At 45.0% G+C, this 25,603-nt stretch overlaps 1 protein-coding gene across 2 annotated transcripts in view; it reads left to right on the top strand.

The window, feature by feature from the left end:
• LOC133134827 (metabotropic glutamate receptor 8) overlaps positions 1 to 25,603 on the top strand; it is a 165,698-nt gene that overhangs the window by 40,515 nt on the left and 99,580 nt on the right. For both annotated transcript variants that reach the window (XM_061251293.1, XM_061251294.1), the window contains exon 2: positions 20,366 to 20,582. In XM_061251293.1, the coding sequence (XP_061107277.1) occupies positions 20,366 to 20,582 (217 nt within the window). The remainder of the gene's footprint in view (positions 1 to 20,365; positions 20,583 to 25,603) is intronic.

Genomic DNA, 25,603 nt, shown 5'->3' with positions numbered 1-25,603 from the left:
AATGCCGTGGAAGCAAAGCTGTCGGGTGCCATGTTGTGCATAAAAATGGGAGCCAGAGTTTTTGCGCATTAGGGAAAAGGTTGGAGCCTTAAATGGGCCGGAGTTCAGTTTGTCCAATAAGCATGAGATTGTGATTCAGCAGGGACGTCCCTGATTTGTCGACAAAATGTGACAGTATATTATCCAAAGAACATAATTACTAGACAAATCGGCACATGGAGAGACATTAGACGAAGAAGAAACACCTATCGCGCCTACTTGTTATTGACTTTGTGTTTTTAATTTAACATTTCCACTGAAACTGGTGCCTGAAATGCCTATGCTGGAGTCAACTGCCCTGGCACTAGTGAGCAAAGTCTCTCAACAAGGCCAGGAAAGGAGCTTGAAAAACAAAGCCTGGTTTTGGCCGCTTGGTAAAGGCACGTGAGGCATGTGAGAATGCAATTTGCAAAAATGAAGGCAGCGTAAAGAATACCATACAGCCATCTGCAGAGAGGGAGTCAGTCTAAGCCATTTCGTTTGCAGAAGCTTAGGGTGACAGGTACAGAAATATACAAAGCTTAAAGGTGTGGAGATATGATATCAAAAAATCAGTCATATCGCGTTCTCACCTTTAAAAAACACACGTTTACAAGTGAAAACAGGGACATACAAGGCTTGTTCCTGTGTGTTTTATCACTGCAGAAAAAAGCCTGTCTTAACATATATTTCAGTCTTGTAACGAGACTTTGAAGATGTTTTTTTGTCTTACCTCATTGGCATCTTGAAATGAGTCAAACTGTCTTGCCTCATTTGCAATATCTTTTGTCCTATTTTGCAAAAAAGTAATATATGTACGTAAATAAGATTTTATGCAGCGATCAAACTTGCAAGATGGCTGGAACCTTACCTCTCTCTGTCTATTTATTTATTCATTTATTTATTTTTTACAATGTTTTTTATTTTATTTATTTTATTATTTGTTTATTTATTCATTTATCAGGGAGAATGCAGTTAATATTATAGGTTAAACAGATGCCCTACCTACAGGGTTTCTGGCCAGAGCATTTTCTACCTCTGTCTTGCTAATAAAAATACTTGTTATAATTTTTTTCTAAATCTTCAGACTGACTGACTATGGACACACGCCTGACTGACAGTCTGAAACTAGCCGAATGCACATGAAAAACCGGTCTCTGGGTTGTTATTACAGTCTCTCTCCTGGCAATTCAAGTCCGAAGCAGCTCTGCGGTCCTGTGTGACCGGTCTAATGACTCACACTTGTGCTGAAGCACTCGCAGGCCTGTTCTCCTGGGCTTCCTCAACTGCATTTTATCCCCCAATTTTGTCCCCTTATCCCCCTCTCATTTGGAATGATGTCACGTCCCCGTTCTGCGCTGTGGGACTGCAAATTTTGACGTGACTCCTGGCCACAGTTGGCACTGTTGTGGTCAGGGCTCGTGTCTGAACTATGGGCGTCGGTGCAGCAAGTGTTTTAGATGTATGTGCCACCCGAGAGCCCTCTGGCGGTCGTCTTAAAAGAATGGAAACCTCCTGGCACCTGGAAACTTGGCAGCCAATTCGGTGCATAATTCAGAGCACCTGGCTGCTTTTGCCTGGCAGCTCGGACTCTGGGGTTCAAGGGAATTGTAGTGTTTTTTTTGCTTGTGGATCCAGTGGCAAAATGGCTGCCAGAGCTGGCAAGAAATTGCCACTATTTATAGGTAATGCAGTTCATCCTTGAAATATTCACTCAGCAATCACTTTAATAAGTAGACATGTACACCGGCTTGTTAATGCAAATATTTAATCAGCCAATCATGTGGCAGCAACTAAATACATAAAAGCATGCAGATGTGGTCAAGAGGTTCATCTGTTGTTCACACCAAATGTCAGAATGGGGAAGAAATGTGATCTTGGGGAAGAAGTGCCTTTGACCGTGGAATGATTGTTGGTGCCCGACAGTGTGGTTTGAATATCTCAAAAGGAGCTGATCTCCTGGGATTTTCATGCACAGCAGTCTCTAGCTTGCAGAGAATGGTGTGAAAAACAAAAAGCATCCAGGGAGAAGCAGTTCTGCAGGCAAAAATGTGTTGGTAATGAAAGAGGTCAGAGGAGAATGGCCAGACTGATTGAAGCTAACAGGAAGGTGACATTAATGCAAATAACCACACATTACAACAGTGGTGTGCAGAAGAGCATCTCTGAACACACAATGCACACAACGTGTCAAACCTGTAAGTGGATAGGCTACAGCAGCAGAAGACCAATAAGTCTAAGAAATAAGTCTAATAAATACCTAATAAAGTGTTCACTGGGCGTATGTCATGTACTGTAGTACGCTGGACAAGCCTGGGTGCATCTTTTACGTAGGCATTTGATTGTGCTGTGCATCTCTCGTTGTCTGAATCGGTTTGCAGTGAAGACTGGTGTGAGTGTGGATGGGTAGGGAGGAGGGTGATAATGGGGGTCGGGGTTAGCATGCCTACTCCATGCCCAAACGCATTAGCTGTGGCGTGTGCTCAGAGAGCTCTCTTTTAATAATAATAATATTTTATTTATAGAGCACCTTTCATTGCATGGCAATCCCCAAAGTGCTTTACAGTTGGAAAAGCCCTTTTTTTGTACAGAGATCTAATTTAACGATCGCCAGTCACTGTCCAGGAACGGCTATTCTGGGCCGTGTCTGCTCCATTAATACATCTGCTGAAAAACACGCTCTTTTTCTCCCTCAACCCTCCCTCTCTCTCTCTCTCTCTCTCTCTCTCTCTCTCTTTCTCTCTGAATTTCAAAGAAAGAATTGCTTGACGAGAGTGAGAGTGGGGTCGGGGGGGGGGGGGGGGGTTTAGCAGGGCTGGAATGGATTGGGGGTGTTGTGGGCTGCAGTGAGTGAGGGGAAAGGGGGTTTAGCAGGGCTGGAATGGATAGGGTTGCAGGGGTTCCTCTGCCCATCCCGACCCGTGGCGTCTCCAGATGCTGCAAATTGCTCTGCCGCATCGATTGGAGCAGGGATCCATTGATTAAGTCTGGGTCCGCCATGGCAGATGGGACTGGCTTACAAATGGGCCCTCGCATTAACAGCACACCTCTGATAGGCGGAGGGCTTTCCGCATGGTATTTACACCTGGGTGTAGCGGTAGCACGGTGCTTAATGGCCCGCTGCTGCACTGTGCTGTGCACTTAAACAGGGCCTGCAGGTATCTGCCACAGCCATCTTAAAGGGATTACTGAGGCGGAGGTCCGGGTGAAGGCCTTTCATTTGACATACCCAAGAGGAATTATTGGCCTGCGCTAATCCCAACCTCCACCCCACTACCACCTTTCCCGTTTTGCTCATTTTCATAATTCACAAATGTTTTTTTTTATGCTTACATTTTCATAAAATAATTTTCAGAGCCTGTGCAATTTAACTCCGTGTGACTTGTTTCTCATGAAATATGAATTCTTTGTTCTGGCAGGAAGTTCCTTTGAAATTATAATCCTATTCAAATCACACCCGTGAGCTAATCTGTTTTCAGGTGGCATGTTGCTGTGCTTCTATCTCCCAGGAATGCATTATCGCTGGACCTGGAGGAGGTGTAAGTCATACACTGGCTAATCACAGAAAACCGCACACTTCCTGTCTCCCCTCGCATGTTAAATAAAGTTTGACAACATCAGCAAAGCAGACAACTCCCAACACCCCCACAGGGTTTTATGATAATGGTGTCTCTGAGTCGCGAGTCGGTCTGCTGCTGATAGGGTGCATCCTCGTGGGTGCTCCTTTGGGATGGCAGGGCGGATCGGAGACACTGCTGAAACGTGTACGCCCTGGACCGCCAGCAATCTCACACCGGCAGAGGCTTCACTGCAAGGGCACGAGTCCAAGTCTCATAGGTTTATTTCATTTGTTTGCGAAATTAAAATGATTAAATGTTAATGAATGAATGGGCCTCCTGGGTGGCTCAGTCAGTCAGAACGCTTCACACAATAGCAGGCCGGGGCCTGTTGCCATAGAGGTTATCCTCGGCTGTGTAATTAGCAGGCTGCGGCCAGGAGTGTGCAGCGGTCTCGACAGTTAGCCTCGTGTGGCTACCTATTTGCTATCCCCAGGTTACTGCTGATTTAGTTGCTTTCAAATATGTGTAAGGTGCCTGCAGGCTACCAGTTATACTCAGTGAGAAATAGCTCTCCAGTATTACTGTATGGCCAATAGAATGAAGGATGGCTTCTGGCTCACAGGTGACTGGACTGGATCTGTCCACATCCTTTAGCTGCAGTGTACTTTGACACAATGTTTATCCCATAAACATAAATTGAGACTGGTGATTCAATTTGGGGAGAAACAAAGTAGAGAAATTGATACAATGATGAATACATCTTTTTGGAAACATTTATAAATGTGGTGTTGTGTATATTGTGTTGTAAGTGCCTTATGCAGAAGAGGGTTGATTTTGGGTTAGTCTAATATGGGTATGTGGACGTGTGCATTCAAGCGTGGGGCATCTGTGTGTGTGTGTGCGTGTGTGTGTGTGTGTGCGGGGAGAGGCAGCTCTCCCCTGCGTGCATGTCTGTGTGTCTTTGGTCTGAATTCTGGCCTGCCTGAACCCAAAGTGGCTGTGTGGTTCAGTATCGCCACGGCCAATAGGGAATGTAAGAGATCTTGTCCGGCATCTTGCTCTCTCATCTTCCCACCAGAGGAATCACTGGGGAATCTCCAGCACTATTTCTGTACCGAAGTTTGGGAATATTACGGATGTGGCGGAAGCTGTGAAGTCAGCCCTGAGACACGAAAGTTCTCCACAGCTTTGTTGAAAAGGAAACTTTGTGATATTAAGAAAAATATTTAAGAAATCATACTGTAAACACAAGGAGCAGAAAAAAACAGTTTGCTTATGCAAAAGCAGTGGTAATGAACACAACTAGATAGCAACCTTTCAGTACTGAAAGTATGCGGAGGCTTCGTGGAAGATGCTTTTGTGTTACGCTTTCCTTAACACACGCTCCAGGAGGTGCTGTTTGGTCACTCAGCCGGTCAGGCAGCAGAGAGACTGAGATGTGGAAGACGTATGAAGGCAGGCGGGAGTTTTATAGCATCCTGTGATTACTCACGCCATATGATGGATGAGTGTTTATCTTGGCGTTTGTGGACTCCCTCACCCCTCCGCAGTGCTCAATGCGCTTTCATAACATCACACAAAGTGGCCTCCCCTGATACTTCGCATTAGATACAACCAATTCTCCCAAGTATTAGTTTTGCGCCTTGTTTTCCGATACAAATCCGATTCCCGCTTAAGAGGATTGTCTCAGAGAGAATGTTACAGTGTTACTAGAGAATTCAATCATCCCGGGGCCTGCTGGGGAAAGCCTGGGGTAGAGCTCATATAGAGAATATTATCCCTCGCACATTAACTCACAATATATGGGCCGCAGACCACGATCAATTCAGGGCAGCGGCTTCATTTAGAACACACAAAAGATTATTTTTCTTTGAGCGCAGCTCGTTCAGATGAGGCGGTGCCTTATCGACGTCTTGTGCGTGTGTTTATGCGGTGGCGGTGGAATTGCCTGGGAAACATGCCTCCGTATACAGTAACCCGACGCCGGCGTCATTAAGTCTTCCTTTTAAGAGCTGCCGATCACCAGCGGGATCTATAGGGGGCACCCGGGTCCTTTGCATAAAACCTGACCTAAGTATCTACGGTCCATTTGCAGTCAATCGAGCCTCTAAAGGTCCATCACTGTGGCCGGGATGGGCGAGAATCTGTCATTTCAGAGTCCATAAAGTAATTTAAGTTTACGCTCCTCGCACATTAAACCCCCGCTGCTGCCTCTCCACGGCTGATACAGACCGGCTCGCAGGTGTACGCTCCGTGTATTAACAGATTGAGGAGGGGCCGGGGTGCCTTTCCTCCTGACCTGAAATACACACAGCCGCTGCGGCTGGGGGAAAATGGCCGTCCCGCTCTCCTCCGAGTGAGGTGTGACATTTACCTGCCTGCGCGGAGAGGGAGGGAGGTAGAGGAGGAGAGGAGAGGAGAGGGACGGAGAGAAGGAGGAGAGGAGGGAGGTAGAGGAGGAGGTGAGGAGAGGGAGAGGAGGAGAAGCGAGGGAGAGGATGAGAGGGAGGGAGGTAGAGCAGGAGGAGAGGAGGGAGGGAGAGGAGAAGAGGGTGGAGGGGGTGGTTCTGCTTCAGTTCGAGAGCTCCAGTGGGTGTTATGTGTGGCGGGGGGGCCCAGCAGTAAAGAGGCTGAGAACTGTGCAATAAAATGTGTGTAAATGGATGGGCTGTGATGGGCACTGGAACGAGATGGCAGGTCTTCCGGGGGCGTGACGGTGGATAGCGGGGGGTGGGGGGTTGATGTTGGACCTCTGGCAGCAGAAGGGGAGGTGGTGATGACTGGGTTATGGTGCCACACAGGCTTCTCTCTCAGTAAGCCCTGCTGGGCTCGGGTTTCCCTGCCAGGGACATGCCCTGATGGAGGGGGTGAATGCTGGTAGGGAGAGGGGAGGAGGGGGCATAGGAGGAAGAGGAACACAGGATTGTACATGGGAGGAGATTTGTAGGAGAGAGAGCGCTGGGTGGGAGAAGCAGAAGAGAGAAAGGAAAAGTGAAAAGAGTTGAAGACGGAAGGTGAGCCAATGGGACTATGCCCTCTCTGCCATGGGAAAAGCCTGCCCTCCATTTTGGGGGCAGTTCACAGAGGGGAGGGGGCATGGGGACTGTGGAGTCTCCTGTGTGCAGTTTGTTGCATTGACATGATTCAAGTCAAGGCAGATTTGATTTGACAGGAGTAAGAATGCTGCTTTAGCAAGAATAAAAGATCACTGAGACTTTTAGAAGTAGAAGAAACAGGATTTTGATCAAAACTGCGTTTGATCTAAAACAGGGCTGTCCTGATAGGGTGCCTGACAGTAAACTAAGTGTCGTCTAAGCCATTTGGGGTTGATGAACAAAAAAACAAAAACAAAAAAACAGGACCCATTAGTGCTGAATAAAGTGGGAAAATTTCCCTCAGCAGAGATAGAGCGAAGATAAACTTTCGAGCTATTTGTCTATTTTTATAGATAACAAAATTACGGTTGACAGTACAGCCTGTCGAGAAGAACAAACCCAGGCCTCTGTGCTGGTCAATGGCTGAATAAAACTGGTATTTAATATTCAGGTAAACAGGGCATGTTGACATTAGTGTTACTCAGCCAGATATATTTCACTGGAGAGCTCGGATTAACAGCACCGGACCTGGGTAGTCATTTAACCGCCTCATTTTGTTGATTGCCTGGATTCGAACCATTTTCAAAAATCAGAACCTTTAATTCTGAAATAGCTCTCAGGCACACATTTGCATTTTAAAATTATAATGCATATGCAGTAGCAGGAGATTGCTATATTGTGTGCTCATAGCAGCATTGCCCAAAGGGTCCATGAATGCGAGATCCTTCCTGTTGTCTTCTAGACTGTTCTAGAATACTCTGGATTTCCCTCTTACTTTGAATTGCTCTGGAATCTTTTAGTAACTATGGCGTGTTATCACAGGCTTATATCATCTTTAACCACAGCTCAAGGAGCCAAGTGCCACTGAACCGCTTTCCCCTGGGAGTACGAGTGCGGGTGTGTGGGTGGAGGTCGGTTTAAGACCATGACACATCCCTTGAGAACACTTTTGACAGATGACAGCTAGTGAGCTATAGCATACTTGTGAATAGGATCATAAACTTGTTTTATGAAGTACCGATTAAATGATTTACAGCATTTCTTTTTTGTTTTGTGGGGAGAGGGGTCAAACAGGAGAGAATTCATTTTGCTACAACTGCAGCACATATAGTTTGCCATCTTATTAATCTAAAGTTAAGTTCAATTATGTCTCCCCCTCCCTTTTGTTTATACAAAATATAATTTGGAGCTAATGGAGCGGTGTACGTGACTCGGGCTAATCAAGGCCTCGTGCTCCTGCAGTTTACACAAGTAGCCCTCTTAAGGGAGAGCTTTGATTGAGGGAATATATTTTGAGGGAATATAAATGCTCCTACTGCTGCATTTAAAGGGGGGAGGGGACTCCCCAGAGGAGAGCTCCAATTAGTCACTGCTGGCTGCCTGCTAATTACTGCAACTAACAACTTCTGTGGCTCCTCCCCCGCATCGAGCCGTGTGAAAAATGACCTGCTATCGCAGCGGGACGCTCGCAGCTCTGTTAAAACGCCGTGGAAAGAACAGGTGCTGCATGTCCTGCCAGCCAAATACAGGCAAAACAATTCTGCTCTGCACAGACCTTACCAGCCTCCCGGCCTAGACGGCTCCCATTATATTTTTTATTTTGGGTTAGCAGACATTCCTAACCCAGGGCAGGTTGAACACATCACATTTGGACACATTTATATGGCGGGACGTTTTAGCAGTCGGGTCAGGTTTAACTGCCTTGTTTAAGGATCACAGTGGCAGGCCCCGAACATGTAGGCAGACGACCTGCTACTTCCTGATTATGAGCCCGCTTCCTGGTCACAGGCCAACTTCCTGGGAGGTTGTGCCACTAGACTGCTAATCGTAAAAATCGTTAAAGCAAAAATCTTCATGAAAGCATGTTTGTAAGGTAATTATACAAGAAACCTTGGGAGGAATACTTTTACGTGATCGATTGATCTTGCATGGTGCCAACTAAGAGGGCCAGAAGGTCGGGCTTGCACTTATTCGAGGGTCATTCATAGGTTCCAATACACCAGACAAGCTCAGTAAAGCGTAGAAAAGTATTTGAATCCAAAACACTCACACATTTGACCCAGGTCTACTCAGCGGTGGCGTCCCCCTTTCCTCTCTGAGGGGGCTGTAATTGCACGGGTCTTTGACACAAATGCGCTGGGCACTACAGCCCGAGTCTGACCTGTGGGTCAAACAGGGTGTTTAGTGGTGTGCAGTAACACCGTGGACTAACTACAGACCAGAGTCTGGGGAGTTGCAGTTTTGTAAAGGAGCCATACGAAGGCTGTAATCTGGCAAGCTTGTCTGAGGGTTGCCCTGTTGCCTGTCGGGGTTTGTACCGATGACGCTGTCCTCCTGCGTAGAGATTGAAATGGGTCTGCATGTACAGCAGCCCTCTTTGAATCACGTGGCATTGGCCGTCACTGCTCTGCATGCTCTGGATGGGCTTCAGATGAGGCACGGAGCTCTGCGCTGTGTGGCTGCCAGATGTGTCCTCATGGGCAGCTCTCCCACTGGGCCGGCGGGGCCCTTTCCCTGGGGCCCGATTTCAGCGGGGCTCGCCCGTCGGGTTTCGATTTCATCTGGAGCAGCGGTTCAGCACTGGCTGGACCCCGGAGCCCCACTGATTCTGCTGCAAGTGAGTCACAGTGCAGCACAGTCAAACCCCGCAGCTCCAACAAGCTTTAACACACATGGCGGCTTCTTTTAGCCAGGAGCAAATTACCTGTACCTGTGTGATAACCGCTGACAAAGAAGAAAACTCATTAAGATTTTTTGCTGGAAAACCTCAGAGCTCGACACTGCCAAGATTTAGTATAATTTTTGGAAATTCATCCTGGATGTATGCTGGCTGGTATCCCATGGCAAGGTATAAAATGTTCCAGTGAGAAGTTACCCCTCTCTGAATTCTGGATCCGTCTGTTCCTGTCATCACAATTTCTCCAAACCATTTGACATTACAAAATGTTCTAAACACAAATTGCATTTCAGCTATACAAACACGACACGCATGGACAGACAGTGCATGCACACACACACACACACACACACACACACGCGCGCACGCGCCCACCACCATGCAAATAGTAGATTTCCATCCAAAGTCACGCTAACATCTTTAAAAATTCAGAAAATTGGTAGGTAAGGGAATAGAATATGTCAGGGCTGTAGAATGCGTCAATGCCCTGTGTCAGAATGTGCTGCAGTAATCCTGCAGCTATTCGCTGTCTGAAGTGCTGGACTTCAGCCCTGGTACCGCGCCGGTCCTGTGTGTACCCTGGTGCTACGCCCACCACTCCCATCACTTTCACTTTTACCTCATTCACACGAGAGCCCTCAGCCCTGCTCGAAAATGGAAAATGACTCAGTTGTCTGAAAAGGGCTTTGTAGAGGCTGACATAGCCATGCTGTTATCGATGACATTTGTAATCTATTTCAGTCCCCTGTGGGCGACCTGCACGAATGCAGTCTAAATGCCCAACAGGCCCGTGGTTTGCTTTATTCAGACAGGTAGACAGCAGAGAGGGCAACGGATAGAGACAGAGCCATGGCTGGGATCAGACGCATACCTGTGTGCTGGCAGGTGGCTTTAGAACTAGCTGGCTCTGTGCCACACCACCTGTCACAACATACTCAATTTATATATTTCAAATTGCAGGAAGTGTCTTTGCAGGTATTTATGTGTGTGTGTGCGTGTATATATGGGATTTTTGGGGGGATTTAAGTCTGGGCTTTGTCTGGGCTATTCTACAGTCACCAACCTTCTTGTTTTTAAAGCAATACTTTGCAGCGATTTGCTGTCTGCTTGGGGTCATCACATAAATCTGAACCCTAAATGCAGATCTCTTGTGAAACTGAAATCGAAACTGGTCCCCTGAAGGATTTACCTGTGTTTGGCTCCATCCATCTTACCCTCCCACTCCCGCTGTACAGATACCCCACAGCACGATGCTGCCACTGCCATGCTCGACAGCAGGGATGGTGTTAGCTGGGTGATGGTTTGTGCACAACACGATACTTTGCTTTCAGGCCAAATAGCTCAACTTCAGTCTCATCAGACCACAATTACCTTCCAGACGAAGGTCGCACGTCTTCCGGCAAGCAGTGTATATTTCTATTCTAGGCCAGCAGCAAAAGGCAGTTTAGGTTATGCTGCCACTTTAAGCCTTGCTTATGTGCATTCATAATATTTTTATTGTGCAGCTGTGTGTGATCACAGCTATATTCTTTGGTTTTGGCTATGACTCATCGGGGAGCTTTTAGCTTTAGCAATTCACCCAGGTAAATTTAGAATGACAGCACTCCATATTACTTTAATACTAAGCCTTAGGCCAAAGAACAAACAAGGCTTCCTTTTAGCCAATGTCCTTTTCACAAACCAAACCCAAGGCACCCCAAGCCTCTTCTCTGCGGGACTCGATTCGTATTTATTGAATCTGAACTCTGCTCTTTATGGAGATATAGTATGTACTGAAGAAGGTATTCCCTGGTGTAAAATCCAGCTGTGACCAGCTTGAAATACCAGTGAGCAGCTGTTTTAAACCTAGCTTAAACTGGTTTTCAAACGTATGGGATGAAACGTGCAGCAGTTCAATATGAACATCACAGGAGGTGGGGCAGCGAGAACAGTCGTGGGGGAGCATCTGGGGGTCAGTCTCCATTTGAGAAGAGCTCAGGAGAGAGAGACAGTTGCATTACATCAGGGAGTAGGGCCTGGCATTGCGTGATCATCAGCATTCCGGCTTTAGTCTCCGGAGTATTTAGCCTTAATCTCTGGTGTCTTTCCCACTGTGACTGTCACCTTTAAGGCACGCGCACCACACTTCATTGTCTCTGTCTTGTCAATTGACATTAGCTAATTACAGAAAATGGCCACATCACACAAAGGACCTGGCACTGGTGCCCAAGAAATACCCACACAATGTTGTTTTTGTGTCCTGTTTGTTGACCTATGTATAATTGTTTTCATTATGGAAACATTAGAGCTGAAGGATATGATCCATGATATGTTTAATGGACAATAACAATCCCATTCTATTGCAAAATATTCTAAATGTGTTCTGTTCTGTCTATCATAGTGGTTAGGGACCTGGATTTCTTGCCACAGGTTTTGAGTTTCACAGTTTTGAATTTCAACCTGCAGGCACTGCTTCTCTGGGTATTGGAGTTCATCTGAAATGCTTCAGTAAATATTTACTTTGTTGACGCTGAGCAGGTGCTGTTTTCCAGGACAACTTATAATGCTAACTCAAGTGCAAAGCTCAGGGGTTTACGTGTAGGAATTCCCTACTATTATACACTTAGTAAACACTTTATTAGGTATCCATCCATCCATCCATCAATTATCTGAACCCGCTTATCCTGAACAGGGTCGCAGGGGGGCTGGAGCCTATCCCAGCATACATTGGGCGAAAGGCAGGAATACACCCTGGACAGGTCACTCAGCATTCACTCACACACTCATACCCACGGGCAATTTAGATTCTTCAATCAGCCTAACCTGCATGTCTTTGGACTGTGGGAGGAAACCAGAGTACCCGGAGGAAACCCACACGAACACGGGGAGAACATGCAAACTCCACACAGAGGAGAGAGGCCGACCGGGATTTGAACCCAGGACCTCCTTGCTGTGAGGCGGCAGTGCTACCCACTGCACCATCCGTGCCGCCTTTATTAGGTATTTGTTAGACTTATTGGTCTTCTGCTGCTGTAGCCTATCCACATAGAGGTTTGACGCATTGTGTTTTCAGAGATGCTCTTCTGCATTCCACTGTTGTAATGTGTTACAGTCACCTTCCTGTCAGCTTTCACTGGTCTGGCCCTTCTCCTCTGACCTCTCTCATTAACAACGTGCCTCTGCCTGCAGAACTATTGCTCACTGGATGTTCTTTGTTTTTCAAACCATTCTCTGCAAACGTTAGAGACTGTTGTGCGTGAAAATTCCAGGAGCTCAGCAGTTTCTGAGAAACTCAAACCACCCTGTCTGGCACCAACAATCATTCCACGGTCAACAGCAATCATTCCAAAGTCACTTCGATCACATTTCTTCCTCATTCTGAAATTTGGTCTGAATAACAGCTGAACCTCGTGACCACATCTGCATGCTTTTATGCATTTAGTTGCTGCTACAACTGATTGACTGATTAAGTGTTTGCATTAACAAGCTGGAGTACAGGTCTACCTAATAAATTGCGCACTGTGTGTATATTATACAAACAAGAAAAAACTGCCCTAATGACTGCATTAAACTACAAATAACCATAGGCACTGAAAACAAAACAACATTATGCTGAGTCAAGTTAGTTGGTGTTAGGCAGAATTGCCAGAGTGTCAGGATGGAGGAGTCTTGGTGCAGTCCTGTCTGCTATGCTGACAGCCTGGGTGGGTTTGACATTGTATCCACCTTGGTGGAGAGATAATATTTACTTAAAATATCAGATATGTTATATTGTCTTGGGTAGTCAGCTTATAACGACAACCATTCACAAATCCTGGAGCCACCTTTGACTTGTATAATGAGGTCTGTGGTTTGTGAACAGTGGTGTCAAAGCTGATGGAAACTACAGTTGACTGCTTTGAAGTTAGCCCTGTTTCTGACTCGAGTGAGGCCTAAAAGGTTGTTCAATATGCATGTGAAAGATGATAAATTATGTAATATGAAAGTGATTATGCAATTTAAATTCTATAAAGCTATTCAAATGAATACAAAAAGATATGCTGGATTATAATAAAAAAGAAAGCAGTTCTCCATCCTTTCATGGTGCCCTTGTGCCCTCTTTCGGTTAATTTCTGTGTTTTTGTTCACAGAAGCATTGTATTATTAATTTGCTGCCTTTATGTTACTGACACCACTAGATGAAGGCTGCTGATTGGTTCAGTACAGCATGCCAGAAAAGAAAGTGTGAAAGGTTAATCAGAGGTACCTTATCGCTGGTAGGGGTTAGCGGACTTGGAAGCCGTCCAAGTTTAATGTAACGAATGTGAAAGCATCAGCCTTTGGCTCTTGTTTACAGAGCTTCAGAGTAGGTTTGCCCTGGGTAGATGAAAACAGGACGTATTTGCGATGAAAAAGAAAGTGTGTTTGCAGTGAGTCTGCAGATGATCTACAGAGAGGTGGAAATAGAATCAATTTTCAGAGGCATTTACCACATCCTCTGTGAAGGTGTTTAAAGACATGTGAACTGTGTTTCATCAGCTGAGTAGTTAGGATTGTCTGTGCTGATCCAGCTTCCATTGTCTCCATGGCAATGTTGGCACAGAGCCTACCGGCCTCTGCCTCAGAGCCATGCCAAATCGACACATCATTGACACATCATTATGGACACATGGACTCAGACAGAAGCAGTCATCATTGACACATGGATTCAGAGAGAAGCAGTCATCATTATGGACACAGACTCAGACAGAAGCAGTCATTATGGACACATGGACTCAGACAGAAACAGTCATCATTGACACATGGACTCAGACAGAAGCAGTCATCATTGACACATGGATTCAGAGAGAAGCAGTCATTATGGACACATGGACCCTGACAAAAACAACCATCAGTAGGTGCCTGGCATGGACATAAATGTACACAGCCTGTCCTACACATTTGACACTTCAGGGGCACACTTCTATGAGCTTAATGTGTCAGACCTATGTAATTGTTTTGGATTCAAATACTATGCTATTCTTTACTGAGCTTATCTGGTGTATTGGAACCTAAGTACTCTCAAACAGTACAAACTTTGCCTTTTAGTCCTCTTGGTTGGCTCAGGAGAGATCAATTGAGCACAGAAAAGTATTTGAATCTGAATAAATTACATATTTGACCCAGGTCTGTTATGTATACGTAATATATATCTCCATTGAGGTGAGTATTCTCATAGGTATAGTAGCCATTTATCTCCAGCCTGAGGAAGACTATCAGCATTCATCACAATGGTGTCATATCCACTCTCAGAATAAGGGATTAGCCCAGCTTTATAGGATGGATTTGCACAGCCCTGTCCTGACACATGCAAATATTCAGCGCCAGAAAAAAAGACAACAAAGAACAAAATGCTGGTGGCAAATTACTGTCCTCACACAGGGCTCTTGAGCTTTACTTAGCCCTCAGTGTGCAGACAATGCCAGCGCCTGTCTATGAATAACAGATCTAGGCTGTGGGGGTCCTGACTGTGCATAGGGTTTCTTCAGGAGGGAGATGACTGCAGAGAGCCATCTGATGTCATGTGCTGTATGCTCAGCTGTGTCTAAGGGAGACTGAGGGAACATTATTCATACACGATTTGGGCTTGAGTGACAGCAAGGCCAGGCTGACTGTTCTTCTGTGGCCTCTATAAGCTGGGGAAGATGGATGCCCAGGACGGAGGACCCGCACACACACGCTCACACAAAATGAAAACCACACAGAGACACACATGAAGAAAGACATCAAAATGGAGAATAGAGATGACAAGAACAAAGTGAGATATTTAGGGTGGGGGCGGGGGGGATAGCGAGAGAATGAGAGAGAGATGAAAGATGAAAGGAATTCCGATGTCATGCAGTATGATTGAAACAAACCGTCAAACTGGCTTTTACTCTTTTCCACACTCTATTCTCTTCAAATGTCCTGTCTGAGAACCATCTTCCCCGACCATAGTAACCTGCATGGTTTGAGTTAGCGTGACCGTTGTGTGTGTGTGTACCCCCACCCCTGTGCATGGGTCTCTATTTGCGCCATTTATTGCAACCTGTGTCCTCCCTTTTCCTGTCAAGAGTGTTTCACAATTAGGCTCTGCTACAGGGTTAATTAGTATCATCAGACCGCCATCTATTACCTCAGCACAACATCTCTGAGGCCGACAGCTCCATTAGCGCCCACCCCTCGTGGCGTGATCCCCTCTCATAGGTACGCGGCCAGGACGAGGGGGGAATTATTCATTGGCGGGGTGACACTGATGGAGAGATTTAAATAAACTCCTCTGCCGAGGCTTCCCTGCAGGCTCCGGGTTTGAGCGAGGAGTCTCTCTCCTGTGGTGTGCTAAATACTGTATGATTCCCGGTGGGAACTGGAGGCGGTGTGCGTGCGTGTGCATCTGATGCCTTCAAATACAGTTGAAAGTCACAATTCAAACCTGTCAAGTCCCACCCCTCCCCGCTCGCTCTCTCCCTCCCTTCTCCTCTCTTTCTCTCCTGACACCCTCTCTCCCCTTTCTCTCCCTCCCCTCTCTCCCCACTCCCTCTCACTACTCTATCTCCTTCTCTTGTTCTCCCAAAGTGCAGACATCTGGAAATCTCACAGTGGCAGTGCAGATTTAGAGCATGATTTATCACTTGTGGTCTAAAATAAATAAATCATTGTTCTGCGGTTATACACTGTATGGCACATGCATGTACACATTTACATATTGTGTGTACAATATAATTCATGCATGAAATTGATTCATTCGCAATTTGAGATGAGTTTGTGACTGGAAGCCATATATAAATTTTCAAAATGATTATAATTCAAGATCTGACCTAGATTAACCTATGGTGTATTTGCAGTGATGTTCAGATACGTTTAATTGAAACAACATTGCACTTATGCAATTTTCCAATATTTGGCCTGACATATATAATATTATGTGCCTACCCAGTAGTTTTATTATTGGGAAATTATCATGTAATAACAATGTTCCATAACTGAACTCTTATTTAATTTAATGTTAATGTATTAACATCATAAGTCGTTTGTATATGATTAGTACAGGGGCTGCATGTTGATCTACTGTATTGTCTGTCTTCACTTACATTGTCATTATTTAGCCCTGCACTTACATTGTTTCTTCCCTGCCACCAAAGGATTATGTCCATAAAAATATATTAAATATAAAGTGTTTAAAGATTTGTTTCATATGTCAAGGAAAGATTGTAAATATGTAAAATATGTATATACACTCAATGACCACTTTATTAGGTATTTATTTTTTATACCTGGTCTTCTGCTGATGTAGCCTATCCGCTTAGAGGCTTGACGTGTTGTGTGTTCAGATATGCTCTGCATACCAATGTTGTAATGTGTGGTTATTTGCATTACTGTCACCTTCATGTCAGGTCTACCTAATAAATTGCTCACTGACTATATACAGAGGGAGTGTTTAAGAATAATTACGTACTGTTGTTTAATGTGCAAGAACCTAGACGAGGCTTTGAAAAATAATTAAAATAAGCATAATGAAGTGATGAAACATACCCTTCAGTACGAGCAGCTGGAGGTGTGGGCGTGTATGTGTGTGTGTTGGGAATTGCTTACAGTGTCGTGAGATTAAGCTAGGCTAGTGTGCACTGGTAGGCTTAATGGAAGACGTACAGTCAAACCTCTCTACTTTTCCCCATTGATTCTCATGGTATTAAATGGGTCGTTATCTGCCGCAGGGGGACATAAAACTGCACCTTGGAATGCAACCCCTCTAATTTCCATTCATTCTTATGGGAGAAAATACCCCTCTATAGTGTATGTTGTTAGATGTAATGTTGTAATTTTTTGGAATGTAACTTATGTATTGAGGCCTGCCTACATTTTAGCTGTATCTCCAATTCACAGGAAATTACCAGTAAACAACTGGCCAGTAGGATAAAACCAAATACAGTACAAGGTCATTGTTTGAATCTCATAACATCTGAATCTAGAGCCTGTTTAACCGGAGAACCTATCACCTCACCATAATGGCTCCTTGGTGGGGAGTCCATTCTAAATTAACTGTGGGACTTAAAATGCAGTACGTGGGATAAAATAAGTGAATATTCCAGGAACGCTGTATTTTCTGCATTTTGTTGTGGGCATGTTTCACGCAGTGTTGTTGATTAAAAAATGTGATTTATGCCGCCTTCTCCCCCAGACAACGAAAAGGGCTCCCTATCAGCTATGATTGAAAATGCCAAATTCATCAATGGAAACAAAATTAAGAGAAAATAATTTTGAAAACCCACTACTGCCTTCCTGTTATTATTGTTGTGAACCATTCCAGTCCAATTGCTAATCAGTCTTCAGTCCTCAATATCCTGCCCAAATTATGTGCAGAATTATTAAATTATTAGGAAGAAATTAGCTCCATTAGATTTTACAATGAGTTTGACTAACCACACTTTTAACCTGTCTTATGTAACTGGTTTTATGTAGCCTCATTGGCTTTGTGTGAAGGTTCACAGACAGATATTTATCAACGTATTGATCAAAAAATCAATAAATCACATTTTAATTTAGTTGTGGCAGCATGTCATGCAATCATATTTTTATAGAGGCTTTTTCTAGAGGGGATAGAATCAGTGCTGGAAAAATTCTGGGCAATAGCCAAATCTCAAAGAGGAAACCACTCTTTTGGGTAAAATGTCATGGTACTTGATGGAATTCATTATGCCATCATCTTAACATAATCTCCTGCACAACTGGCAGCAAATCAGCCCCTAAGCATCAATTGTGTACTATATATTTGACGATGGTTATGATTATGAGGTATTTGCCCTTGTACAGTCTGCCTTCCTGCTTTGATAGGAAACATGCAGAGCGTGGCCAAAAAGTTTATCTGTCCAGTCATAGTTCCACTGGTGACAAAATCCAGAGGCTTGCATTTGTTGGTTGTTCGCATTAAGGGCTTTCTTTGTGCAAGCCTTCCAACTAACCTGTTGGTATGAAAGTGATGCATTATGGTAGATTTTAAGACTTGGTGAACTCAAGATTCAAATAACTCTTTGATTCTTCTTTGCCCCCCTCATGATTTTCCTCATAATACAGTTTATTGAGACAGATTATATCAATGACTAGAATATTATTGCAGATTTAACTTTGATTTTTTCAAATTATAGTTAAGGTTGCTAATAGTTTTGACTACTATGTGTTCAAAAAGCAATTGTGTTACTCAATAAATTATTTTCTAAAAGCAAACAAATTATACATAGAATCAACATAGAAAACTTCACATAGAAATTCTTCACCAGTAAACTGTATAGTAAAATATTCTCTTGGAATCAAAGCTACAGTCTTTTTACTCTATCTACTCTTTTCCTTCCAATTGCACTTTGTTTCATGCAGGCAAATGAGTCTGGTATTCAATATTATAAAAGTATGAAAAATTAATCTTAGTTCCTGCTGTCTGCTTTATTGGCTCATCAAGTGTAGGGCTCATAGCTCTGCCTGCTTGGGAAGGATGGCTAAAAATGCACACAGCCTATTCTCTGTGCTCAAAAGTGATACTTTACAATCTGAATTTATTTGATGGTCTACTGCAAAGATATGCAATTTCTCCCAGTTATTATTTATCCTGACCTGCATCTATTTTTGGTTTCCCTACCTTGCACATTCAGCCTGCTTCATCCTTCCTTTCAGAAAGGGAACTTTATGAAAGTTTCCCCTGCATTATGGTAATACCGTTTCAAGAGGAGGCTCTTCCACATCCCCACAGAAGGCATCTTCGGAAATTGTACGTTTCGGAATGAAATAATGCGTTTGCCTCTCGAAGGTAAATGTAATTTTAGTGTCGTATGCCGACTGTCTGCCACAGTTAAAGTGGCCTACCTTCCTGTGACCCCAGAAAAAAACCAGTTACACTTCAGAGAGGTTCACACCCCTTTGTTTCACACACCAAAGAGAATCAAGTGCGTTATTATATCTCTCTTCTTCCTCGTCATGGTTCCAGTTCGTTAACACAAACAAACATGGCAGAAAGGAGAAGAAACAGGCAGAAATTATAGTGTTGTGTTCCGGGCCGCAGGAGATCGTTCGTATTTACAGATGTGTCGTTTATGAGCACGATCGGTCTTGCCGTGATGGGCTGCCCCTGCCAGACCGCCATTTGTATCCCTGGCAGGTCTCACAGCATTTTGATCAGAATACCAATAAGATGTTAAAGTAGCCTCCGTGGGAATGCTGGCCTTTTCTCAAATGAAATCAAACTGTCAGTCAATTGTTCCCCAGGATCATTATCCCTCCCCCCATTCCACTGTATCCGCCCTCCACCCCCTCGCTGGCTTTGTCCAGCAGCCATACAGCCTCTCCTCCTCCCTCCTCATGCCAGCCCTTTCTCTGACTCTCCACAGCCTTAGCGGCCCTTTAAATAATTTCTTACATCAGGCGGACTGGTCCCCCTGTGTCAGGACCTGACCAGGCACTGTCATATAGAGAATGGAAAACAATTGTGCGATTGTACACACAGCATACAGAGGAATCTGAGGATCTCTGGTACTGTATGCACAGGGATGTGCTGTAGACTGAAGCAAAACACAGCAGTGTGGTAGTCAGACAGTCCATGAGCCAAGGCCTTCATAATGCTGTAAAACATGTGAACAGACAAACAAAATATTATATATTATGGACCTGACTAAGGAGGACCCCTATATTACTGAGCAAAATGCAAAGTCTATTCAACCAGAATTGCACAGTCCATCTCTTTGAGACTGACTTTGAAGAAGAATGCCTTGGAATTATCAATAATTATATTTGTACTATTCATAAACGGACGGATGCAACCATGAGACAAACAATTTAAAATAAATCAATCCTGCTGTTCTACAGTGTTTATTCGGCTAATCTCTCAGTGGATGACCTGTCAGATATAAAATTAAAATCCTGCATGGTGCTCAGATGCTAATTTCAAACAAACTGGAAATATGCCACATGCTCAGTTGCTAGGATGTTGCTATGGCACTTTGCAGCCTTAATATGACCCCTTTTCTTCTCTTTTCTGTCTTCCGTTGCCTCCACAGATACCTCAGATTAGCTATGCGTCCACCGCCCCGGAGCTGAGTGACAACACCCGCTACGACTTCTTCTCCCGCGTGGTGCCGCCCGATTCTTACCAGGCCCAGGCCATGCTGGACATCGTCACGGCGATGGGCTGGAACTACGTCTCCACGCTGGCCTCGGAGGGGAACTACGGAGAGAGCGGGGTGGAGGCCTTCGTCCAGATCTCCCGGGAAACCGGTACGCCCGCCTGCTGTGGTGTCTCGGTGCTTACTGTGGACCTTATCTTTCTGTGTGACGCAGCCATGTCCGCAGAGTAATGCCCCAGGTACTCTCCTTCCCTCAGTGATGCCTGGAAGGTAGCTGCCTGGAAGGCAGCAGGTTCAGCTCAGCCAACCATAGATTCTGTGCACATACTTCTTTGATGTATTTTTATCAAATCTATCTGTATCTATGTCACTGAGCTAGCTAGTTTGCTAAGCCTGTCACGATTAGCTTTCTAGTTCTACAAGCTGCTGCCTTCCAGGCTTCGCTGAGGGAAGGAAAGTACCTTGGGCCAGAGTAACAGCCCTGCTGAAAGAAACAGCTCAAGGTTGATCAGTCAGACCAGCTCTACACTCAACATGGTTTGACCAGCTCAAGCAGTGTTTTGAAACAGCTGGTAGCTGGTCATTTGAAGTAGGTCATAGCTGGATTTTACTCCAGGGAGACTTACTGTGGACACAGTGCTGTTTTGATAAACCCAGTGAGGTCTATATGAAGGCCTCATTTGACCAAGAGAGAAAAGCTCTCAAACACATTGAATGATTTTGAATTGTTTTGTCATGTGTGCTGAGGCCGTTCTGTTAGTGAGCACAGTCGTGTAGTTTGTGTTTTTTTGACAGTTCAGCGTCAGCTGCTTGGTCAGTAGAGGTAGCACAGTAAATGTCATGATGTCACGGCACGGCATGACTCAAATGGTGATGTCTGCAACGGCCTTCAAACAGACAGGGCTCACAGCCTGAGGCCTGAGACAACAAGACAGGAGTCACGAGTCAACAAACTCCTGCTCTTTTGTTGTTCGTCTCTGGTCACGGTGCTTTTTTCATGCCCTGGTTTTCCCTGCTCGAATTCTTCTGCCCTCATTTATGCTTTAAAATATGTTAACAGTTAGGAGATATTAACAATATTAACATCCCCTCAAAGGTTCCTCTCAGAGTTATTTTTTGTTACTCAAATCAAACTGAAGGTTTTATCTCTGTTTATTTTATGGGCTGTTTATCTTTTTTGTGCTCCTGGAATGATGGGTGGATGGGAAGGGAAGGGTAGAGGAATGCAGAATGAAGACCCAGATCAAATTGCAAGATAATGAAAAGTATCATAAGACTGATCTGTCTCTTCTTCGCCACAAGTGCTGCTGCTTTTTCAGAGGGCGTCTCGAGATCAATCCCAGCACCCTGTGCATGATATTGATTGAATCTTCATTGGGGCCTATGGCACTTTTCACCATGCAGATATGGAGCCACCGATTCAATTATGCTTTAATTACAGAATTAAAATTCATACGCTGTAGCGCGTATATGCGGTGGAGATTAGCACTGCTCCTGCCACTGCCCCAGGCTCGTTACACTCTACCCACTCCCGGATCGTGTATCGCACCTCGCCCCCTCGTGTGCGGACACGTGCCTGGGTGTCTGTCTGTCTGTCTGTCTCTCTCTGTCAGAATGGCTGCTGCTCTCCGTGGACAGTTTGTGCTTTGTATAAGTAAGACAGTGAGAAACGGAGAGATGGGGACAGAGAGAAGGAGAAATTGTCAGACAGAGTGAGGCGGTAACACAGTGAGATGATCTGTGGTTAAAGGAAGAGGTAGAGAAGCACTGTGTAGAATCCAGGGTGACGACTGCATTTCAATGAAGGGGATGGGACGTTCTGGCCTTGTGAACATAGTCTTAGGCTCAGTGGTTGTTTATATACAGTATGTCTACGGAAACAAAACTTAACCGGACATTTTAGGGATTTAGGATGGATACTTTTGGTACTGAAAAGAGGAAATCTGGTCAGCCTAGTAGAATCTTAATTGGGAAAAGTATCCACAAATTCAAATTCAGCATTTTTTCAGATTCCACTGAAAACTGACCTGTTAAATGAAGCCCCATTAACTGTGCCTCCCAGAGTATATTAGGTGGTTAAACTAATGAGGAATAACTAATAAATGTTTGGGTTACCCACAATAGTTACTGATCTAGTGAACTATATATAGTCTACAATTCTTTACAATAATTCTTTACAATCATTCACAGAAAATTTTCTTTCACATCTGAACGTTCCAGTTGGACTGAGTTCTCATATCACTGCTGTTCCAGTCACGCCAATGCACTTCATTGATATACTCACCCCCAGGGGTCAATAAATTGCTTGCAGCACAGTACAGGAGAGCTAGCAAAAGACTTGAGGAGTGCATCTTTCCCGGATGAAAACCGATGACTGGTTCCTTGTGGTTAGCAAAGGGATCCTTATGTGTTCCCAACTGGAGGAATTATGGTGTGACATTATGTCCCTACTGCCGCAAATACCCTGTCATAGTCCGCTAATGAAGCAGTCAGACTCACTGTAATTACCTCAGAGGCCAAGATGATTAGAATGTTTAACCTGTTTGTACTGTATGATAATTGCTTTCAATTGATTTGTGTTTTTGTAATGTAAACCATGCATATAAATGTTTGCAGAGAGCATTGCTTGTCAACGCGGCACAGAAAGGGAGACACGGAGAGAGCGAGAGCGAGGGAGAGAGAGTATGGTAGGGGGAGAGAGAGAATGAGTGAGAAGGAGAGAGAAATCGGGCGTACGGAAAACCGTGGAGATGAAACGGAAGAAAAAATCTACAGGAAATCCAGCTAGCTGGGCTGTGACCATCCCCTTGTCATCACAGGAGCTGATTGGAGAGATTTTTCTGTGTGAGCGTCCCTCTGGAGATGGCTGACAGCTTGTGTCTTGCAGCCCGCGGCATAAAGAGGGGGTTGGGTGGGGGGGTAAAATGATGGTAACAAAGGATTTAAAAGACGTCCAATTAGCGACTAAACTAACACCATATAACATGTAAATGAAAAAGTCAATAAGCGTGCAACAATGAGGCCTTTGTTTTGCTCTCTCCCAAATTGAAGCAACAATAACAATCTCATTTCACTGTTGGCTTCCCCTTGGAAGTAATTGATCAGCTCCTGCATGCAAATTGACCTTTGACTGACGCGCTGTAAACTGTAAAGCATTTAATTAATTTGATATCTATTTAACTTTATCTTGGGTGCCGAAAAACAAAGGGGCTTTCAAACAATAAATAGTTGGAAGTTAATTATAAGCTTGAATAAACAAGGAACAGGCGAGGTCTGTTAAGACAATCTTTAAAGTGCTACAGTGTGTGCGATCGGCGGGCAGAAATGCATGGGGTGTTACGATCAGCTGACCCTCTCTGTGCCTCTGTCACAGGAACACAACTCTCATATAATGACCTTGTTCCTCCGCCGCAACATGTCATTTCCATGCAAATGGGATCTGTACGAGTAATTATGAGAAATTTCCATGATAAATGGTGACAGGATGCCTGAATGGGGGCATGGCGTCTCTGCCATCATTTCGAGTGGTCACCATAGAGCAGGACGGCTGAGACCTGCTGGTTTCCCCCCCCGCCCCTTTACCTGGGAGTCAGGTGTGAGGACAGTAGCTAATTACCCAGGAGAAAAGAAAATCAGGGCTGGATATAGATTCATGGGCCAGATAGAGGGAGAGCCACGTTTGTGAACAGCTGTTTGGCCTTGTGACGGACGGCCGTACCATTCAGTTAAAAGAGCGTACCTCCCCAGCCCTGCATTCCTTAGCGAAGCCTGGTGGCACTTCTCCCCTCTCCAGTAGATGAAGTGGACAGGCTCTCTAATTTGTGTGAGTGTGTGTGTGTGTGTGTGTATGTGTGGGGTGGGTCATTAACCTCCCTCCTGCTGGTGAAACTTTGAGCTGGTTCTTCTTTGGGCGGAATAAAGGAAGATCAAGCTTGTTCCTTCAGAGATAGCCAACACCCCCAAGGGCCTCCCTCCCTTTTGTGTAACAGAAAGATGAAGAAAAAAAAGCTAGAATAGAGGGCTGAGGTCCTTTTCATCTCGACACAGAGCTGGCTGCGCTGGGGGAAGACTGGCCCGCGTTTTCTCAGCAGCAGGGGCTCCTCGGAGCTGCACACTCTGTTCCCTGGTCACAGAGGAGCCAGGAGCTGCTGTTACAGGGCTGTGACCTTAAAGAATCACCACCACAACCTGGTGTAGAAGGAATGTTGGAGCATGACACAGGGGGTGTCATCGCTGTAAAGACCTGCAAAGCGTTCTTTTTTTCAGCATCTATTGTAACTGTAAGTGTTTATTTTCGTGTCAGATGGGTTCATGCACTGAGTTCTTTATCTTGCTGTTTTGCATTGAATCACTTTACATGCAGCTGTGTGTGGAATAAAACAGAGGCACCGTCTTAGAATAGGCCAGCAATACAATGACTGCGACGCAATTTTGAAATTCCCCTTTTATATTTTTCCTTTTTGTGGAAAAGAGTATGTTTTGAATGTGCAGGGAGACACTGTTGAGGGCAGCCTCAGTCAGAGGGGTGGGGAGCCCTCTGCTGACTGGATCCCTCCCTGGGTGATGGGGCAGCCAAATTCCCCTCACCCTGAGAATAGAAGTACTGTAGCGTGGCCAGCAATTAATTCTGGATCATGGACCACATCACAATGCTAAGAACTAGTGCCGGAGCTGGGCAGGTCCGTTTGAAACCTGATAGAGACCATCATGGAACCTGGGGACCAATGCAGAGCGCCAGGGTCTGTTGCAATCATATGCTTCAGTGGGGGTGGGCTTAATAGCTGTAATTACTGTAGGAAGTGGGGTGTGCTTAATGAGGAGGTGGGCAGGGGGTCAGGCCCTGGCTCTGTTACCGCAGTGCAGTGGATCTGAGCAGTGGTCTCTTGGGTCTCACTTCAGGCTCCAGGGCTGTGGTGGGGTCCCCTCTTAATACTGCACCCCCCCTCCCCTCCATCGCACCCACCCGTGCTCTGCTCTCTTTCACTGTGGTTTTGTCTCCCCCTCTATCTGTCCCTATCCATTTTATTATATTACAGCTATTTAGCTGATGCCTTGTATCCAGCGCTACTTACAGTTGATTAGTTGAAGCAGGGGCCAATCCCCCCTGGCGCAATATGGGGTTAGGGGCCTTGCTCAAGGTCTCAACAGTTGCACAGATCTTATTGTAGCTAC

The sequence above is a fragment of the Conger conger genome, chromosome 8 (assembly GCF_963514075.1).
Source record: "Conger conger chromosome 8, fConCon1.1, whole genome shotgun sequence".
Classification (NCBI taxonomy): Eukaryota; Metazoa; Chordata; class Actinopteri; order Anguilliformes; family Congridae; genus Conger; species Conger conger.
The sequence above is the reverse complement of the archived record's forward strand: the minus strand, read 5'-3'. Positions and strand labels throughout refer to the sequence as shown.